The sequence below is a fragment of the Nerophis lumbriciformis genome, linkage group LG03 (genome assembly GCF_033978685.3).
Source record: "Nerophis lumbriciformis linkage group LG03, RoL_Nlum_v2.1, whole genome shotgun sequence".
Taxonomy (NCBI): domain Eukaryota; kingdom Metazoa; phylum Chordata; class Actinopteri; order Syngnathiformes; family Syngnathidae; genus Nerophis; species Nerophis lumbriciformis.
The window spans coordinates 23,238,317-23,253,395 of NC_084550.2; the positions used below are offsets into that span (position 1 = coordinate 23,238,317).

The window sequence follows — 15,079 nt, forward strand, 5'->3', positions numbered from 1 at the left end:
CCTTTAATAAACTTGTGAATGTCATCATAACACGCGTCATGTTTCATTTGACTCACTTGGTTGTTGTTGTTCCTCACAATCTAACAACTTGTCCGTTATGGTAGATAACATTATTTTATGATTCTAACTAGGGTTGCAAAATTCCGGAAATATTCAAAGTTGGAAACTTTCAATGGGAATTAACAGGAAATTAATGGGAATAAACATTGAATGCAACATGATTATTAGCTAAAACAACCTGATTTAAAGCAAATTCAGTTGAATTTCAACCCTGCACTGTGCATTCCTCACATCACATGCACAGATAATTCCCAGCATGCTACACACTACTGGCCACACTTGTATTTGAGCCCAAGGATTTCATCCAGTCAGGTAAGTGTTGATATTACTGGGGTAAATATATTTGATCTATGGTATTTAAGTGTAATAGAGGTGTAATTACTTGTTACTGTATGACTGTAGACTACTCCAGCACACTTCCACTCTTCCTGTACTTGTTAAATGATTTTGGGACCAATATCTCTAGCTAGCTAGGTTTATGTACCACCACAGTCTCATATCGAACCGAAAATATTTCTCCGTTAGCCGTGATGCTAATTTTCTCTATGTTAAATCCCATTCATTTATGCCAACAACGTTAGCGATCCGAATTTACCTTTTTTGTGACCTGTAAAGTTCAACTAGCAAATACTAAATAAAAAGGTGTAGTTTCCTTTGCCTTCTGTTCTGCGAGCCGTTCTGTTGTCATAGAAGAATGTAGGTTATAGTTTGATTTAGCATGCTGATTGAGTGTTCATGTATTCATCTAGCCTATTTCTATTCACTTGTCCATGAGTAAAATATTTTTAAAGACTACTCCAATTGTTTCGCGGACTATTTATATATCTGTGTGTGGCATTGCATTAGTGTTTTACAAGCTTCTCATATTATTCTACAGAATAAGATGGACGGTGTCCAACTTTGAATAATCAAAAAATGGTCAAAATGTCCAAACTTGCCGAGCTTAACTTCCGTGGTAAACTTTCCACCCCTTTGCAACCCTAGTTCTAACGTCATCCTTTCTTCTGTTCACACATTCAAATCAAAGGACGCGATCGCGCATCAAAATGAAACCGGCTCGTCCCTTTTCCTCACAGCACAGGTCGTTGGTCTTTGGCGTGTACGGCGGTTTGGCGGTCCTGGTCACCATGGGCTGGACCTTCGTCGCCTTGGTTCTGTCCCACTGCATCGTACTCTACAGCGTGGCCATGATCAAAAGCAAATGGATGTGCTTCGCCGCAGGCTTGGCCACGCTGGCCTCCATCAAGCTGGAGCCGTATAACTCCTGGCAGGTGAGTACTATCACTCCGCCGAGTCCTCCACCGGTTAATCGAGTACGCCAATCAACTCCCGCAGGAAGCCTTGGTGACCGGCTCTTTCCAACTGCAAGACATCCTCTTCTATGGCGGCTGCGGCTTCAGCATCATGCGCTGTATGAGCTTCGCGTTGGAGAACTGCGAGAGGAAAGACGGCAGCTACACCTTCTGTGACCTGCTGAAATACAACTTCTACCTCCCTTTCTTCTTCTTTGGGCCGATCATGACTTTTGACAAGTATCATGCTCAGGTAAGCTTTGTGTGAACTGACATTTGCTTGCAGTTATCTAGTTTGAGACCAGGAAAAACCTTAAGCAACAATAAGCAAGGGGTTGAGTGTCGTGGTCCATGGGTGTGTGCATTGTCCATAAGCCTGTTCGGCGTTCACACAACAGAGTCCACATCCCAGGTGTCTTTGAACAAGATCTCTTTCAGGGCCCTCTAGACAGCCACATAGACCAGGAAAAACCTGAAGCAACAATAGACAAATAAGCAAGGGGTTGAGTGGTGTATCTGTGTCGTGGTCCATGGGTGCGTGCATTGTGCATAAGCCTGGTGCTTGCTCGGTTCGGCGTTCACGCAACGGAGTCCACATCCCAGGTGTCATTGAACAAGGGGTCTTTCAGGGCCCTCTAGACACCCACATAGATCAGGAAAAACCTCAAGCAACAATATGCAAATAAGCAAAGGGTTGAGTGTCGTGGTCCATGGGTGCGTGCTTTGTCCATAAGCCTGTTCGGCGTTAACGCAACAGAGTCCACATCCCAGATGTCTTTGAACAAGGGGTCTTTCAGGGCCCTCTAGACACCCACATAGACCAGGAAAAACCTCAAGCAACAATAAGCAAATAAGCAAGGGGTTGAGTGGTGTATCAATGTTGAGGTCATAGGGTGCGTGCATTGTGCATAAGCCTGGTGGTTGCTCTGTTCGGCGTTCAGACAACAGAGTCCACATCACAGGTGTCTTTGAAGAAGGGGTCTTTCAGGGCCCTCTAGTACATTTGGTAGCAGTTACCTAGTTTGAGACCTGGAAAAACCTCAAGCAACAATAAGCAAATAAGCAAGGGATTGAGTAGCGTATCTGTGTCGTGGTCCATGGGTGTGTGCATTGTGCATAAGCCTGGTGGTTGCTCTGTTCGGTGTTCACGCAACGGAGTCCACATCCCAGGTGTCTTTAAAGAAGGGGTCTTTCAGGGCCCTCTAGACACCTACATAGATCACGAAAAACCTCAAGCAACAATAAGCAAATAAGCAAGGGGTTGAGTGTCGTGGTCCATGGGTGCGTGCTTTGTCTATAAGCCTGTTCGGTGTTCACGCAACAGAGTCCACATCCCAGGTGTCTTTGAACAAGATCTCTTTCAGGGCTCTCTAGACACCTACATAGACCAGGAAAAACCTCAAGCAATAATAAGCAAAAAGCAAGGGGTTGAGTGGCGTATCTGTGTCGTGGCCCATGGGTGTGTGCTTTGTGCATAAGCCTGTTCGGCGTTCACGTAACAAAGTCCACATCCCAGGTGTCTTTGAACAAGGGGTCTTTCAGGGCCCTCTAGACACCCACATGGACCAGGAAAAAACCTCAAGCAACAATAAGCAAAAAAGCAAGGGATTGAGTGGCTTATCCGTGTCGTGGTCCATGGGTGCGTTCATTGTGCATAAGCCTGGTGGTTGCTCTGTTCGGAGTTCACGCAACAGAGTCCACATCCCAGGTGTCTTTGAACAAGGGGTCTTTCAGGGCCCTCTAGACACCCACATAGACCAGGAAAAACCTCAAGCAACAATAAGCAAATAAGCAAGGGATTGAGTGGCGTATCTGTGTCGTGGTCCATGGGTGTGTGCTTTGTGCATAAGCCTGTTCGGCGTTCACGCAACAGAGTCCACATCCCAGGTGTCTTTGAAGAAGGGGTCTTTCAGGGCCCACTAGACACCTACATAGACCAGGAAAAACCTCAAGCAACAATAGACAAATAAGCAAGGGGTTGAGTGGCGTATCTGCGTCGTGGTCCATGGGTGCGTGCATTGTGCATAAGCCTGGTGGTTGCTCTGTTCGCCGTTCACGCAACAGAGTCCACATCCCAGGTATCTTTGAAGAAGGGGTCTTTCAGGGCCCTCTAGACACCTACATAAATCAGGAAAAACCTCAAGCAACAATAAGCAAATAAGCAAGGGGTTGAGTGTCATGGTCCATGGGTGCATGCTTTGTCCATAAGCCTGTTCGGCGTTCACGCAACAGAGTCCACATCCCAGGTGTCTTTGAACAAGATCTCTTTCAGGGCTCTCTAGACACCTACATAGACCAGGAAAAACCTCAAGCAACAATAAGCAAATAAGCAAGGGGTTGAGTGGCGTATCTGTGTCGTGGTCCATGGGTGTGTGCTTTGTGCATAAGCCTGTTCGGCGTTCACGCAACAGAGTCCACATCCCAGGTGTCTTTGAACAAGATCTCTTTCAGGGCCCTCTAGACACCTACATAGACCAGGAAAAACCTCAAGCAACAATAGACAAATAAGCAAGAGGTTGAGTGGTGTATCAGTGTTGTGGTCCATGGGTGTGTGCATTGTGCATAAGCCTGGTGGTTGCTCTGTTCGGCGTTCACGCAACAGAGTCCACATCCCAGGTGTCTTTGAAGAAGGGGTCTTTCAGGGCCCTCTACACACCCACATAGATCAGGAAAAACCTCAAGCAACAATAAGCAAATAAACAAGGAGTTGAGTGTCGTGGTCCATGGGTGCGTGCTTTGTCCATAAGCCTGTTCGGCGTTCAAGCAACAGAGTCCACATCCCAGGTGTCTTTGAACAAGATCTCTTTCAGGGCTCTCTAGACACCTACATAGACCAGGAAAAACCTCAAGCAACAATAAGCAAATAAGCAAGGGGTTGAGTGGCGTATCTGTGTCGTGGTCCATGGGTGTGTGCTTTGTGCATAAGCCTGTTCGGCGTTCACGCAACAAAGTCCACATCCCAGGTGTCTTTGAACAAGATCTCTTTCAGGGCCCTCTAGACACCTACATAGACCAGGAAAAACCTCAAGCAACAATAGATAAATAAGCAAGAGGTTGAGTGGTGTATCAGTGTTGTGGTCCATGGGTGCGTGCATTGTCCATACGCCTGGTGCTTGCTCTGTTCGGCGTTCACGCAACGGAGTCCACATCTCAGGTGTCTTTGAAGAAGGGGTCTTTCAGGGCCCTCTAGACACCCACATAGACCAGGAAAAACCTCAAGCAACAATAAACAAATAAGCAAGGGGTTGAGTGGCGTATCTGTGTCGTGGTCCATGGGTGCGTGCTTTGTGCATAAGCCTGTTCGGCGTTCACGCAACAGAGTCCACATCCCAGGTGTCTTTGAACAAGGAGTCTTTCAGGGCCCTCTAGACAGCTACATAGACCAGGAAAAACCTCAAGCAACAATAGACAAACAAGCAAGGCGTTGAGTGGCGTATCTGCGTCGTGGTCCATGAGTGCGTGCATTGTGCATAAGCCTGGTGGTTGCTCTGTTCGGCGTTCACGCAACAGAGTCCACATCCCAGGTGTCTTTGAAGAAGGGGTCTTTCAGGGCCCTCTAGACACCCACATAGATCAGGAAAAACCTCAAGCAACAATAAGCAAATAAGCAAGGGGTTGAGTGTCGTGGTCCATGGGTGCGTGCTTTGTCCATAAGCCTGTTCGGCGTTCACGCAACAGAGTCCACATCCCAGGTGTCTTTGAACAAGATCTCTTTCAGGGCTCTCTAGACACCTACATAGACCAGGAAAAAACCTCAAGCAACAATAAGCAAATAAACAAGGGGTTGAGTGGCGTATCCGTGTCGTGGTCCATGGGTGCGTGCATTGTGCATAAGCCTGGTGGTTGCTCTGTTCGGAGTTCACGCAACAGAGTCCACATCCCAGGTGTCTTTGAACAAGGGGTCTTTCAGGGCCCTCTAAATACCTACATAGACCAGGAAAAACCTCAAGCAACAATAAGCAAATAAGCAAGGGGTTGAGTGTCGTGGTCCATGGGTGCGTGCTTTGTCCATAAGCCTGTTCGGCGTTCACGCAACAGAGTCCACATTCCAGGTGTCATTGAACAAGGGGTCTTTCAGGGCCCTCTAGACACCCACATAGATCAGGAAAAACCTCAAGCAACAATAAGCAAACAAGCAAGGGGTTGAGTGGCGTATCTGTGTCGTGGTCCATGGGTGTGTGCTTTGTGCATAAGCCTGTTCGGGGTTCACGCAACAGAGTCCACATCCCAGGTGTCTTTGAACAAGATCTCTTTCAGGGCCCTCTAGACACCTACATAGACCAGGAAAAACCTCAAGCAACAATAGACAAATAAGCAAGGGGTTGAGTGGTGTATCAGTGTTGTGGTCCATGGGTGCGTGCATTGTGCATAAGCCTGGTGGTTGCTCTGTTCGGAGTTCACGCAACAGAGTCCACATCCCAGGTGTCTTTGAACAAGGGGTCTTTCAGGGCCCTCTAAATACCTACATAGACCAGGAAAAACCTCAAGCAACAATAAGCAAATAAGCAAGGGGTTGAGTGTCGTGGTCCATGGGTGCGTGCTTTGTCCATAAGCCTGTTCGGCGTTCACGCAACAGAGTCCACATTCCAGGTGTCATTGAACAAGGGGTCTTTCAGGGCCCTCTAGACACCCACATAGATCAGGAAAAACCTCAAGCAACAATAAGCAAACAAGCAAGGGGTTGAGTGGCGTATCTGTGTCGTGGTCCATGGGTGTGTGCTTTGTGCATAAGCCTGTTCGGGGTTCACGCAACAGAGTCCACATCCCAGGTGTCTTTGAACAAGATCTCTTTCAGGGCCCTCTAGACACCTACATAGACCAGGAAAAACCTCAAGCAACAATAGACAAATAAGCAAGGGGTTGAGTGGTGTATCAGTGTTGTGGTCCATGGGTGCGTGCATTGTGCATAAGCCTGGTGGTTGCTCTGTTCGGCGTTCACGCAACAGAGTCCACATCCCAGGTGTCTTTGAAGAAGGGGTCTTTCAGGGCCCTCTAGACACCCACATAGACCAGGAAAAACCTCAAGCAACAATAAGCAAATAAGCAAGGGGTTGAGTGGCGTATCTGTCGTGGTCCATGGGTGCGTGCTTTGTGCATAAGCCTGTTCGGCGTTCACGCAACAGAGTCCACATCCCAGGTGTCTTTGAACAACGGGTCTTTCAGGGCCCTCTAGACACCCACATAGACCAGGAAAAACCTCAAGCAACAATAAGCAAATAAGCAAGGGATTGAGTGGCGTATCCGTGTCGTGGTCCATGGGTGCGTGCATTGTGCATAAGCCTGGTGGTTGCTCTGTTCGGAGTTCACGCAACAGAGTCCACATCCCAGGTGTCTTTGAAGAAGGGGTCTTTCAGGGCCCTCTAGACACCTACATAGACCAGGAAAAACCTCAAGCAACAACAGATAAATAAGCAAGGGGTTGAGTGGCGTATCTGCGTCGTGGTCCATGAGTGCGTGCATTGTGCATAGGCCTGGTGGTTGCTCTGTTTGGCATTCACGCAACAGAGTCCACATCCCAGGTGTCTTTGAAGAAGGGGTCTTTCAGGGCCCTCTAGACACCCACATAGATCAGGAAAAACCTCAAGCAACAATAAGCAAATAAGCAAGGGGTTGAGTGTTGTGGTCCATGGGTGCATGCTTTGTCCATAAGCCTGTTCGGCGTTCACGCAACAGAGTCCACATCCCAGGTGTCTTTGAACAAGATCTCTTTCAGGGCTCTCTAGACACCTACATAGACCAGGAAAAAACCTCAAGCAACAATAAGCAAACAAGCAAGGGGTTGAGTGGCGTATCCGTGTCGTGGTCCATGGGTGCGTGCATTGTGCATAAGCCTGGTGGTTGCTCTGTTCGGAGTTCACGCAACAGAGTCCACATCCCAGGTGTCTTTGAAGAAGGGGTCTTTCAGGGCCCTCTAGACACCTACATAGACCAGGAAAAACCTCAAGCAACAACAGATAAATAAGCAAGGGGTTGAGTGGCGTATCTGCGTCGTGGTCCATGAGTGCGTGCATTGTGCATAGGCCTGGTGGTTGCTCTGTTCGGCATTCACGCAACAGAGTCCACATCCCAGGTGTCTTTGAAGAAGGGGTCTTTCAGGGCCCTTTAGACACCCACATAGATCAGGAAAAACCTCAAGCAACAATAAGCAAATAAGCAAGGGGTTGAGTGGCGTATCTGTGTCGTGGTCCATGGGTGCGTGCTTTGTCCATAAGCCTGTTCGGCGTTCACGCAACAGAGTCCACATTCCAGGTGTCATTGAACAAGGGGTCTTTCAGGGCCCTCTAGACACCCACATAGATCAGGAAAAACCTCAAGCAACAATAAGCAAACAAGCAAGGGGTTGAGTGGCGTATCTGTGTCGTGGTCCATGGGTGTGTGCTTTGTGCATAAGCCTGTTCGGGGTTCACGCAACAGAGTCCACATCCCAGGTGTCTTTGAACAAGATCTCTTTCAGGGCCCTCTAGACACCTACATAGACCAGGAAAAACCTCAAGCAACAATAGACAAATAAGCAAGGGGTTGAGTGGTGTATCAGTGTTGTGGTCCATGGGTGCGTGCATTGTGCATAAGCCTGGTGGTTGCTCTGTTCGGCGTTCACGCAACAGAGTCCACATCCCAGGTGTCTTTGAAGAAGGGGTCTTTCAGGGCCCTCTAGACACCCACATAGACCAGGAAAAACCTCAAGCAACAATAAGCAAATAAGCAAGGGGTTGAGTGGCGTATCTGTCGTGGTCCATGGGTGCGTGCTTTGTGCATAAGCCTGTTCGGCGTTCACGCAACAGAGTCCACATCCCAGGTGTCTTTGAACAACGGGTCTTTCAGGGCCCTCTAGACACCCACATAGACCAGGAAAAACCTCAAGCAACAATAAGCAAATAAGCAAGGGATTGAGTGGCGTATCCGTGTCGTGGTCCATGGGTGCGTGCATTGTGCATAAGCCTGGTGGTTGCTCTGTTCGGAGTTCACGCAACAGAGTCCACATCCCAGGTGTCTTTGAAGAAGGGGTCTTTCAGGGCCCTCTAGACACCTACATAGACCAGGAAAAACCTCAAGCAACAACAGATAAATAAGCAAGGGGTTGAGTGGCGTATCTGCGTCGTGGTCCATGAGTGCGTGCATTGTGCATAGGCCTGGTGGTTGCTCTGTTTGGCATTCACGCAACAGAGTCCACATCCCAGGTGTCTTTGAAGAAGGGGTCTTTCAGGGCCCTCTAGACACCCACATAGATCAGGAAAAACCTCAAGCAACAATAAGCAAATAAGCAAGGGGTTGAGTGTTGTGGTCCATGGGTGCATGCTTTGTCCATAAGCCTGTTCGGCGTTCACGCAACAGAGTCCACATCCCAGGTGTCTTTGAACAAGATCTCTTTCAGGGCTCTCTAGACACCTACATAGACCAGGAAAAAACCTCAAGCAACAATAAGCAAACAAGCAAGGGGTTGAGTGGCGTATCCGTCTCGTGGTCCATGGGTGCGTGCATTGTGCATAAGCCTGGTGGTTGCTCTGTTCGGAGTTCACGCAACAGAGTCCACATCCCAGGTGTCTTTGAAGAAGGGGTCTTTCAGGGCCCTCTAGACACCTACATAGACCAGGAAAAACCTCAAGCAACAACAGATAAATAAGCAAGGGGTTGAGTGGCGTATCTGCGTCGTGGTCCATGAGTGCGTGCATTGTGCATAGGCCTGGTGGTTGCTCTGTTCGGCATTCACGCAACAGAGTCCACATCCCAGGTGTCTTTGAAGAAGGGGTCTTTCAGGGCCCTTTAGACACCCACATAGATCAGGAAAAACCTCAAGCAACAATAAGCAAATAAGCAAGGGGTTGAGTGTTGTGGTCCATGGGTGCATGCTTTGTCCATAAGCCTGTTCGGCGTTCACGCAACAGAGTCCACATCCCAGGTGTCTTTGAACAAGATCTCTTTCAGGGCTCTCTAGACACCTACATAGACCAGGAAAAAACCTCAAGCAACAATAAGCAAACAAGCAAGGGGTTGAGTGGCGTATCTGTGTCGTGGTCCATGGGTGCGTGCATTGTGCATAAGCCTGGTGGTTGCTCTGTTCGGCGTTCACGCAACAGAGTCCACATCCCAGGTGACTTTGAAGAAGGGGTCTTTCAGGGCCCTCTAGTACATTTGGTAGCAGTTACCCAGTTTGAGACCAGGAAAAAACCTCAAGCAACAATAAGCAATTATGAACACATGTCACGGCACAACAACAAACAAACCTGTAGCCATCAGGGCGCTGCTCCGTAAGCCATCATACCGCAAGGGATTTAGTGTCGTATCAGTGTCGTGGTCCATGGGTGCGTGCATTGTGCATAAGCCTGGTGGTTGCTCTGTTCGGCGTTCACGCAACCGAGTCCACATCCCAGGTGTCTTTGAAGTAAAAACATGTAAGGTGCAAGTTAAATCCACAACACGGCCTGGCACTTATGCTGTTAGCTCGATGCTAACTTACAATGGAAGATCCCTTCCACCGGCTAATGGAAATTAGCATTTTGATCGCAATCATTTTAAACTTTGCAAACGTTAAAAATTTTTTATTTAATAGAATAAAATTGACATAAACGGCATATATTCCCAAAACGCTGACTTTGTTCTACTAGTACAGCACAAGTTGTCTTTTTAAAAACAATAACTGTTGCGTTGTTGTCTGCCTGCACAGGCCAACAACACCAGGCTGACTCGCAAGGAGAGGGAAATGTGGAACATCACCACCAAGGCCTTGTTGCACCTGGGACTGATCCTGATTGTGGACGTCTTCTTCCACTACCTCTACATCCTGACCATCCCCACCGACATGAAGCTGGTGGGCAAGCTGTCTGACTGGTGTCTCGGTGGGTTCTCACTCCTTATTTGTTGGCATGGTAAACACAGCACCAAGGTCCATAGTCAAGATTCATTTTATAGGATACTGTGCAAGTATTTTTTTTTTTTGGATTAATCATAGGGGAAATTAGTCTAACGAGGCTTTAAGCATATTGACAGCAGTGTTTATTATTAGTATGCAATGTTCGTGTCATTAATAAACAAATAATTAAAATAACATTTCCACTGTTTTGCAGTTTTACACAACAAGGATTATGCTGTGTAGTATAAAGTAAAACCTTAAAAAAGGGGGCATATTATGATTTTTATTTTGTGGAACGCACCATAAACTCGAACTGTAAGCTGGTTTATATTAGAAATGGCAACAGCGGGGGATGCATGTGTATGTACGAGCCAGTCTGCCCCAGAACAAGAGGATAGAGACAAAGAAGGAGCTTATTGACTTTAGGTATTTTTGATACCAAAAAAAAAGGGTACCAAAAAGTATTTAATATTAAAAAAAAGGGTACCAAAAAGTATTTTTGATACCAAAAAAAGGGTACCAAAAATTATTTTTGATACCACAAAGGGTACCAAAAAGTATTTTTGATACAAAAAAGGGTACCAAAAATTATTTTTGATACCAAAAAAAGGTACCAAAAAAGTATTTTTGATACCAAAAAAAGGGTAGGAAAAAGTATTTTTTGATAAGAAAAAGAAGTACCAAAAAGTATTTTTGATACCAAAGAAAAAAGTACCATAAAGTATTTTTGATACCAAAGAAAAAAGTACCAAAAAGTATTTTTGATACCAAAAAAAAGTGCCCAAAAGTATTTTTGATACCAAAAAAAAGTGTACCAAAAAGTATTTTTGATACCAAAAAAAGAGTACCAAAAAGTATTTTTGGCACCAAAAAAAGGGTACCAAAAAGTATTTTTGATACCAAAATAAAGGGTACCAAAAAGTATTTTTGATACCAAAATAAAGGGTACCAAAAAGTATTTTTGATACCAAAAAAAGAGCACCAAAAAGTATTTTTGATACCAAAATAAAGGGTACCAAAAAGTATTTTTGATACCAAAATAAAGGGTACCAAAAAGTATTTTTGATACCAAAAAAAGAGCACCAAAAAGTATTTTTGATACCAAAAAAAAAGGGTACCAAAAAGTATTTTTAATACCAAAAAATAAGGGTACCCAAAAGTATTTTTGATACAAAAAAAAGGGTACCAAAAAGAATTTTTGATGCCAAAATAAAGGGTACCAAAAAGTATTTTTGATACCAAAAAAAGGGTAGCAAAAAGTATTTTTTGATAAGAAAAAAAGTACCAAAAAGAATTTTTGATACCAAAGAAAAAAGTACCAAAAAGTATTTTTGATACCAAAGAAAAAATTACCAAAAAGTATTTTTGATACCAAAAAAAGTACCAAAAAGTGTGTACCAAAAAGTATTTTTGATACCAAAAAAAAGTGTACCAAAAAGTATTTTTGATATAAAAAAAAAAAAAGAGTACCAAAAAGTATTTTTGGCACCAAAAAAAAGGGTACCAAAAAGTATTTTTGATACTAAAGTAAAGGGTACCATAAAGTATTTTTGATACCAAAAAATAAGGGTACCAAAAAGTATTTTTGATACCAAAAAAAAAAGGGTACCAAAAAGTATTTTTGATGCCAAAATAAAGGGTACCACAAAGTATTTTTGATACCAAAAAAAGGTACTGAAAAGTATTTTTGATACAAAAAAAATTGTAACAAAATGTATTTTTGATACCAAAAAAGTGGTACCAAAATGTCTTTATGATACCAAAAAAAGTGGTACCAAAATGTCTTTCTGATACCAAAAAAAGTGGTACCAAAATGTCTTTCTGATACCAAAAAAAAGTGTTACCAAAATGTCTTTATGATACCAAAAAGTGGTACCAAAAATGTATTTTGATACCAAAAAAAGTGTACCAAAATGTATTTTTGATGCCAAAAAATGGTACCAAAATGTATTTTTGAAACCAAAAAAGGTTACCAAAAAGTATTTTTGATACCAAAAAAAAAAAGTGTACTAAAATGTATTTTTGATACCAAAATGCAAAAAATGTGGTACCAAAAAGTATTTTTGATACCAAAAAAAAGTACCAAAAAGTATTTTTGATACCAAAAAAAATGTGTACCAAAAAGTATTTTTGATACCAAAATAAAAGGTACCATAAAGTAGTTTTGATACCAAAAAAGAGTACCAAAAAGTATTTTTGATACCAAATAAAAAGTGTACCAAAAAGTATTTTTAATACCAAAAAATAAGGGTACCAAAAAGTATTTTTGATACCAAAAAAAAGGGTACCAAAAAGTATTTTTGATACCAAAAAAAAAGGGTACCAAAAAGTATTTTTGATACCAAAATGCAAAAAATGTGGTACCAAAATATATTTTTGATACCAAAAGGTACCAAAATGTATTTTTGATACCAAAAAAAGGTACCAAAATGTATTTGATACTTTTCGAAATAAAGGGGACCACAAACCATTTTGGGCTTTTGTCGGGACTCCTGGTGAGGTTTTGAGACATCTCCTACAACTACAGCACCAGTATTGTCCTGTAGTTGAAGCAAGACCGTTTTAAAACATTTTTGGTAAGGTTCCCCCCTTACGACATTATAGCGAAAAAAAGTTTGGGAAAAATATATATTTTCTGCCATTTTGGGGTTTTGTCAAGACTCCTGATCAGTTGAGAGACGGCTCGCCATTTATACGGTGACTTGATGTCCAAAAGTGGAAAAACGGGAAAAACAATTCAAGGCGAGCCGTGGGTGTTTGGAAACGTTTAAAAATCGGAGCCGCCATTCACAGTATCGGCTACTCAGACAAAGCTGCCGCGTCAAGGATTTTATCGGTGAAGGGGGATTTCTACCATAGCAAGTTCTTAACTTTGATAAGACCTGATTTTTTTTGGAAGAAGATCACAGTGAATACCGGAACACGAGCCAATGGAGAACCGCCTCACTCCGCTAGTTTGTGCTAACGTTAGCAGTGGCTGGAAGGTGATGCTATGCTTGTTTACCACAAATATTCAATGACAAGGTCAAATAACTTTAGGTAACATTTTGAAGTGAGCTCAATAAATGTAGTTTCACTCTTCAGACATTTTGGTTGAACTCGAAGTTATTCCAAGGTTAATGGTTCCACCACTTTGTCACAAAGTCAAAGTCTGAACAGTCCGTTCCCCCTGACAGCCGGCCTGGCGTATTCCAACCTGGTGTACGATTGGTTGAAGGCCGCCGTGATGTTTGGCGTGATCAACACGGTGGCGACACTGGACCACCTGGACCCTCCCCAGCCCCCCAAGTGTATCACCATGCTCTACGTCTTCGCTGAGACGTGAGTGTCCGCCCGTTTGTGCCGCATCCCGACTCGGACGTCCTGGATTTTACGTGCGTTTGTCCTTTCAGGCACTTCGACAGAGGCATCAATGACTGGCTGTGCAAGTGAGTGTTGGATCTTAGAGTTGGCACACCATGAGTCCTTGGATTGTAGGGTTGGTACACCCTGAGTCCTTGGATTGTAGGGTTGGCACACCCTGAGTCCTTGGATTGTAGGGTTGGTACACCCTGAGTCCTTGGATTGTAGGGTTGGCACACCCTGAGTCCTTGGATTGTAGGGTTGGTACACCCTGAGTCCTTGGATTATAGGGTTGGCACACCCTGAATCCTTGGATTGTAGGGTTGGTACACCCTGAGTCCTTGGATTGTAGGGTTGGCACACCCTGAGTCATTGGATTGTAGGGTTGGTACACCCTGAGTCCTTGGATTGTAGGGTTGGCACACCCTGAGTCCTTGGATTGTAGGGTTGGTACACCCTGAGTCCTTGGATCATAGGGTTGGCACACCCTGAATCCTTGGATTGTAGGGTTGGCAGACCATGAGTCCTTGGATTGTAGGGTTGGCAAACCTTGAGTCCTCAAACCTCCTTGTGTCAGGTACGTCTACGACTACATCGGAGGAGACCATGATAAAATCTTCAAGGAGCTCCTGGCCACCTTGTGCACCTTCGCCATCACCACCCTGTGGCTGGGCCCGTGTGAACTGGTCTACATCTGGTCCTTCTTCAACTGCTTTGGACTGAACTTTGAGCTCTGGGTGGCCAAGTTCTTCTCTATTCCTCCATTTTCCACCGGGGAGGTGAGAAACTGACCAACAATAAAGACCATTTAGAATTGCTGTGATGTACAGATTCTATGGCCCCATTCGTCACACTTTACCTGCACTGTCCACTTTAGCCGCTAGAGGGCAGTAGAGTGTTGAATATAACAGAAGCTGGGTTGCAGAGATAATTGTGGTGCCCTCAAAGGCACGGACTGTACTGTTGATTTTACAGTTTAAAACCAAACAAAACAAAAAACAGAAGTTAACCATAAAAATAACAGTGGTACCGTTTTCAATTTACAGTAATTCATTGTAAAAAAAAACAACCTAACAGATTGTATTGTAAAAAAAACAACAACAACCTGGCAGCTCAGTCACCTTAATTTGAAGGTAAAAATAACAGTGGTCAAATCTTTTAATTCCCACTAATGCGCTGCAGATTTTACGATAACAAAACCGAGTTGCTGAGTCACCAGAATTCAACCCTAACAATAACAGTGGTAGTTTTTCCATTTCCAGTAAAAACCACTGTCATTTTCCCTGTAAAATCGTAACGGCAAAGCTGGCAGTTTTTTCACAGAAAAATCTACGGATTTTCTTTGACTTTTCATGGCGATGTGAACATTCGGACATGAAGAGACCAACAGACGATTGATCAACAACTAAATCACACGGCTGTTCAACTGGGAGGCAAACAGTTTTGCAGCAAATTCCTAAAAACAACTCTGTTGTTCAGAGGAACTCGGAGCGCTGATCCTTGAACCTTGCTAGCAAACACAGAACAGGGGTTCATC

At 44.4% G+C, this 15,079-nt stretch overlaps 1 protein-coding gene across 1 annotated transcript in view; it reads left to right on the forward strand.

Moving 5' to 3' along the window:
- LOC133581510 (protein-cysteine N-palmitoyltransferase HHAT-like protein) overlaps positions 1-15,079 on the forward strand; it is an 85,443-nt gene that overhangs the window by 64,800 nt on the left and 5,564 nt on the right. The window contains exons 5-10 of the mRNA XM_061935528.1: positions 1,137-1,331; positions 1,396-1,605; positions 10,015-10,186; positions 13,377-13,521; positions 13,593-13,628; positions 14,120-14,321. Of these exons, the coding sequence (XP_061791512.1) occupies positions 1,137-1,331; positions 1,396-1,605; positions 10,015-10,186; positions 13,377-13,521; positions 13,593-13,628; positions 14,120-14,321 (960 nt within the window). The remainder of the gene's footprint in view (positions 1-1,136; positions 1,332-1,395; positions 1,606-10,014; positions 10,187-13,376; positions 13,522-13,592; positions 13,629-14,119; positions 14,322-15,079) is intronic.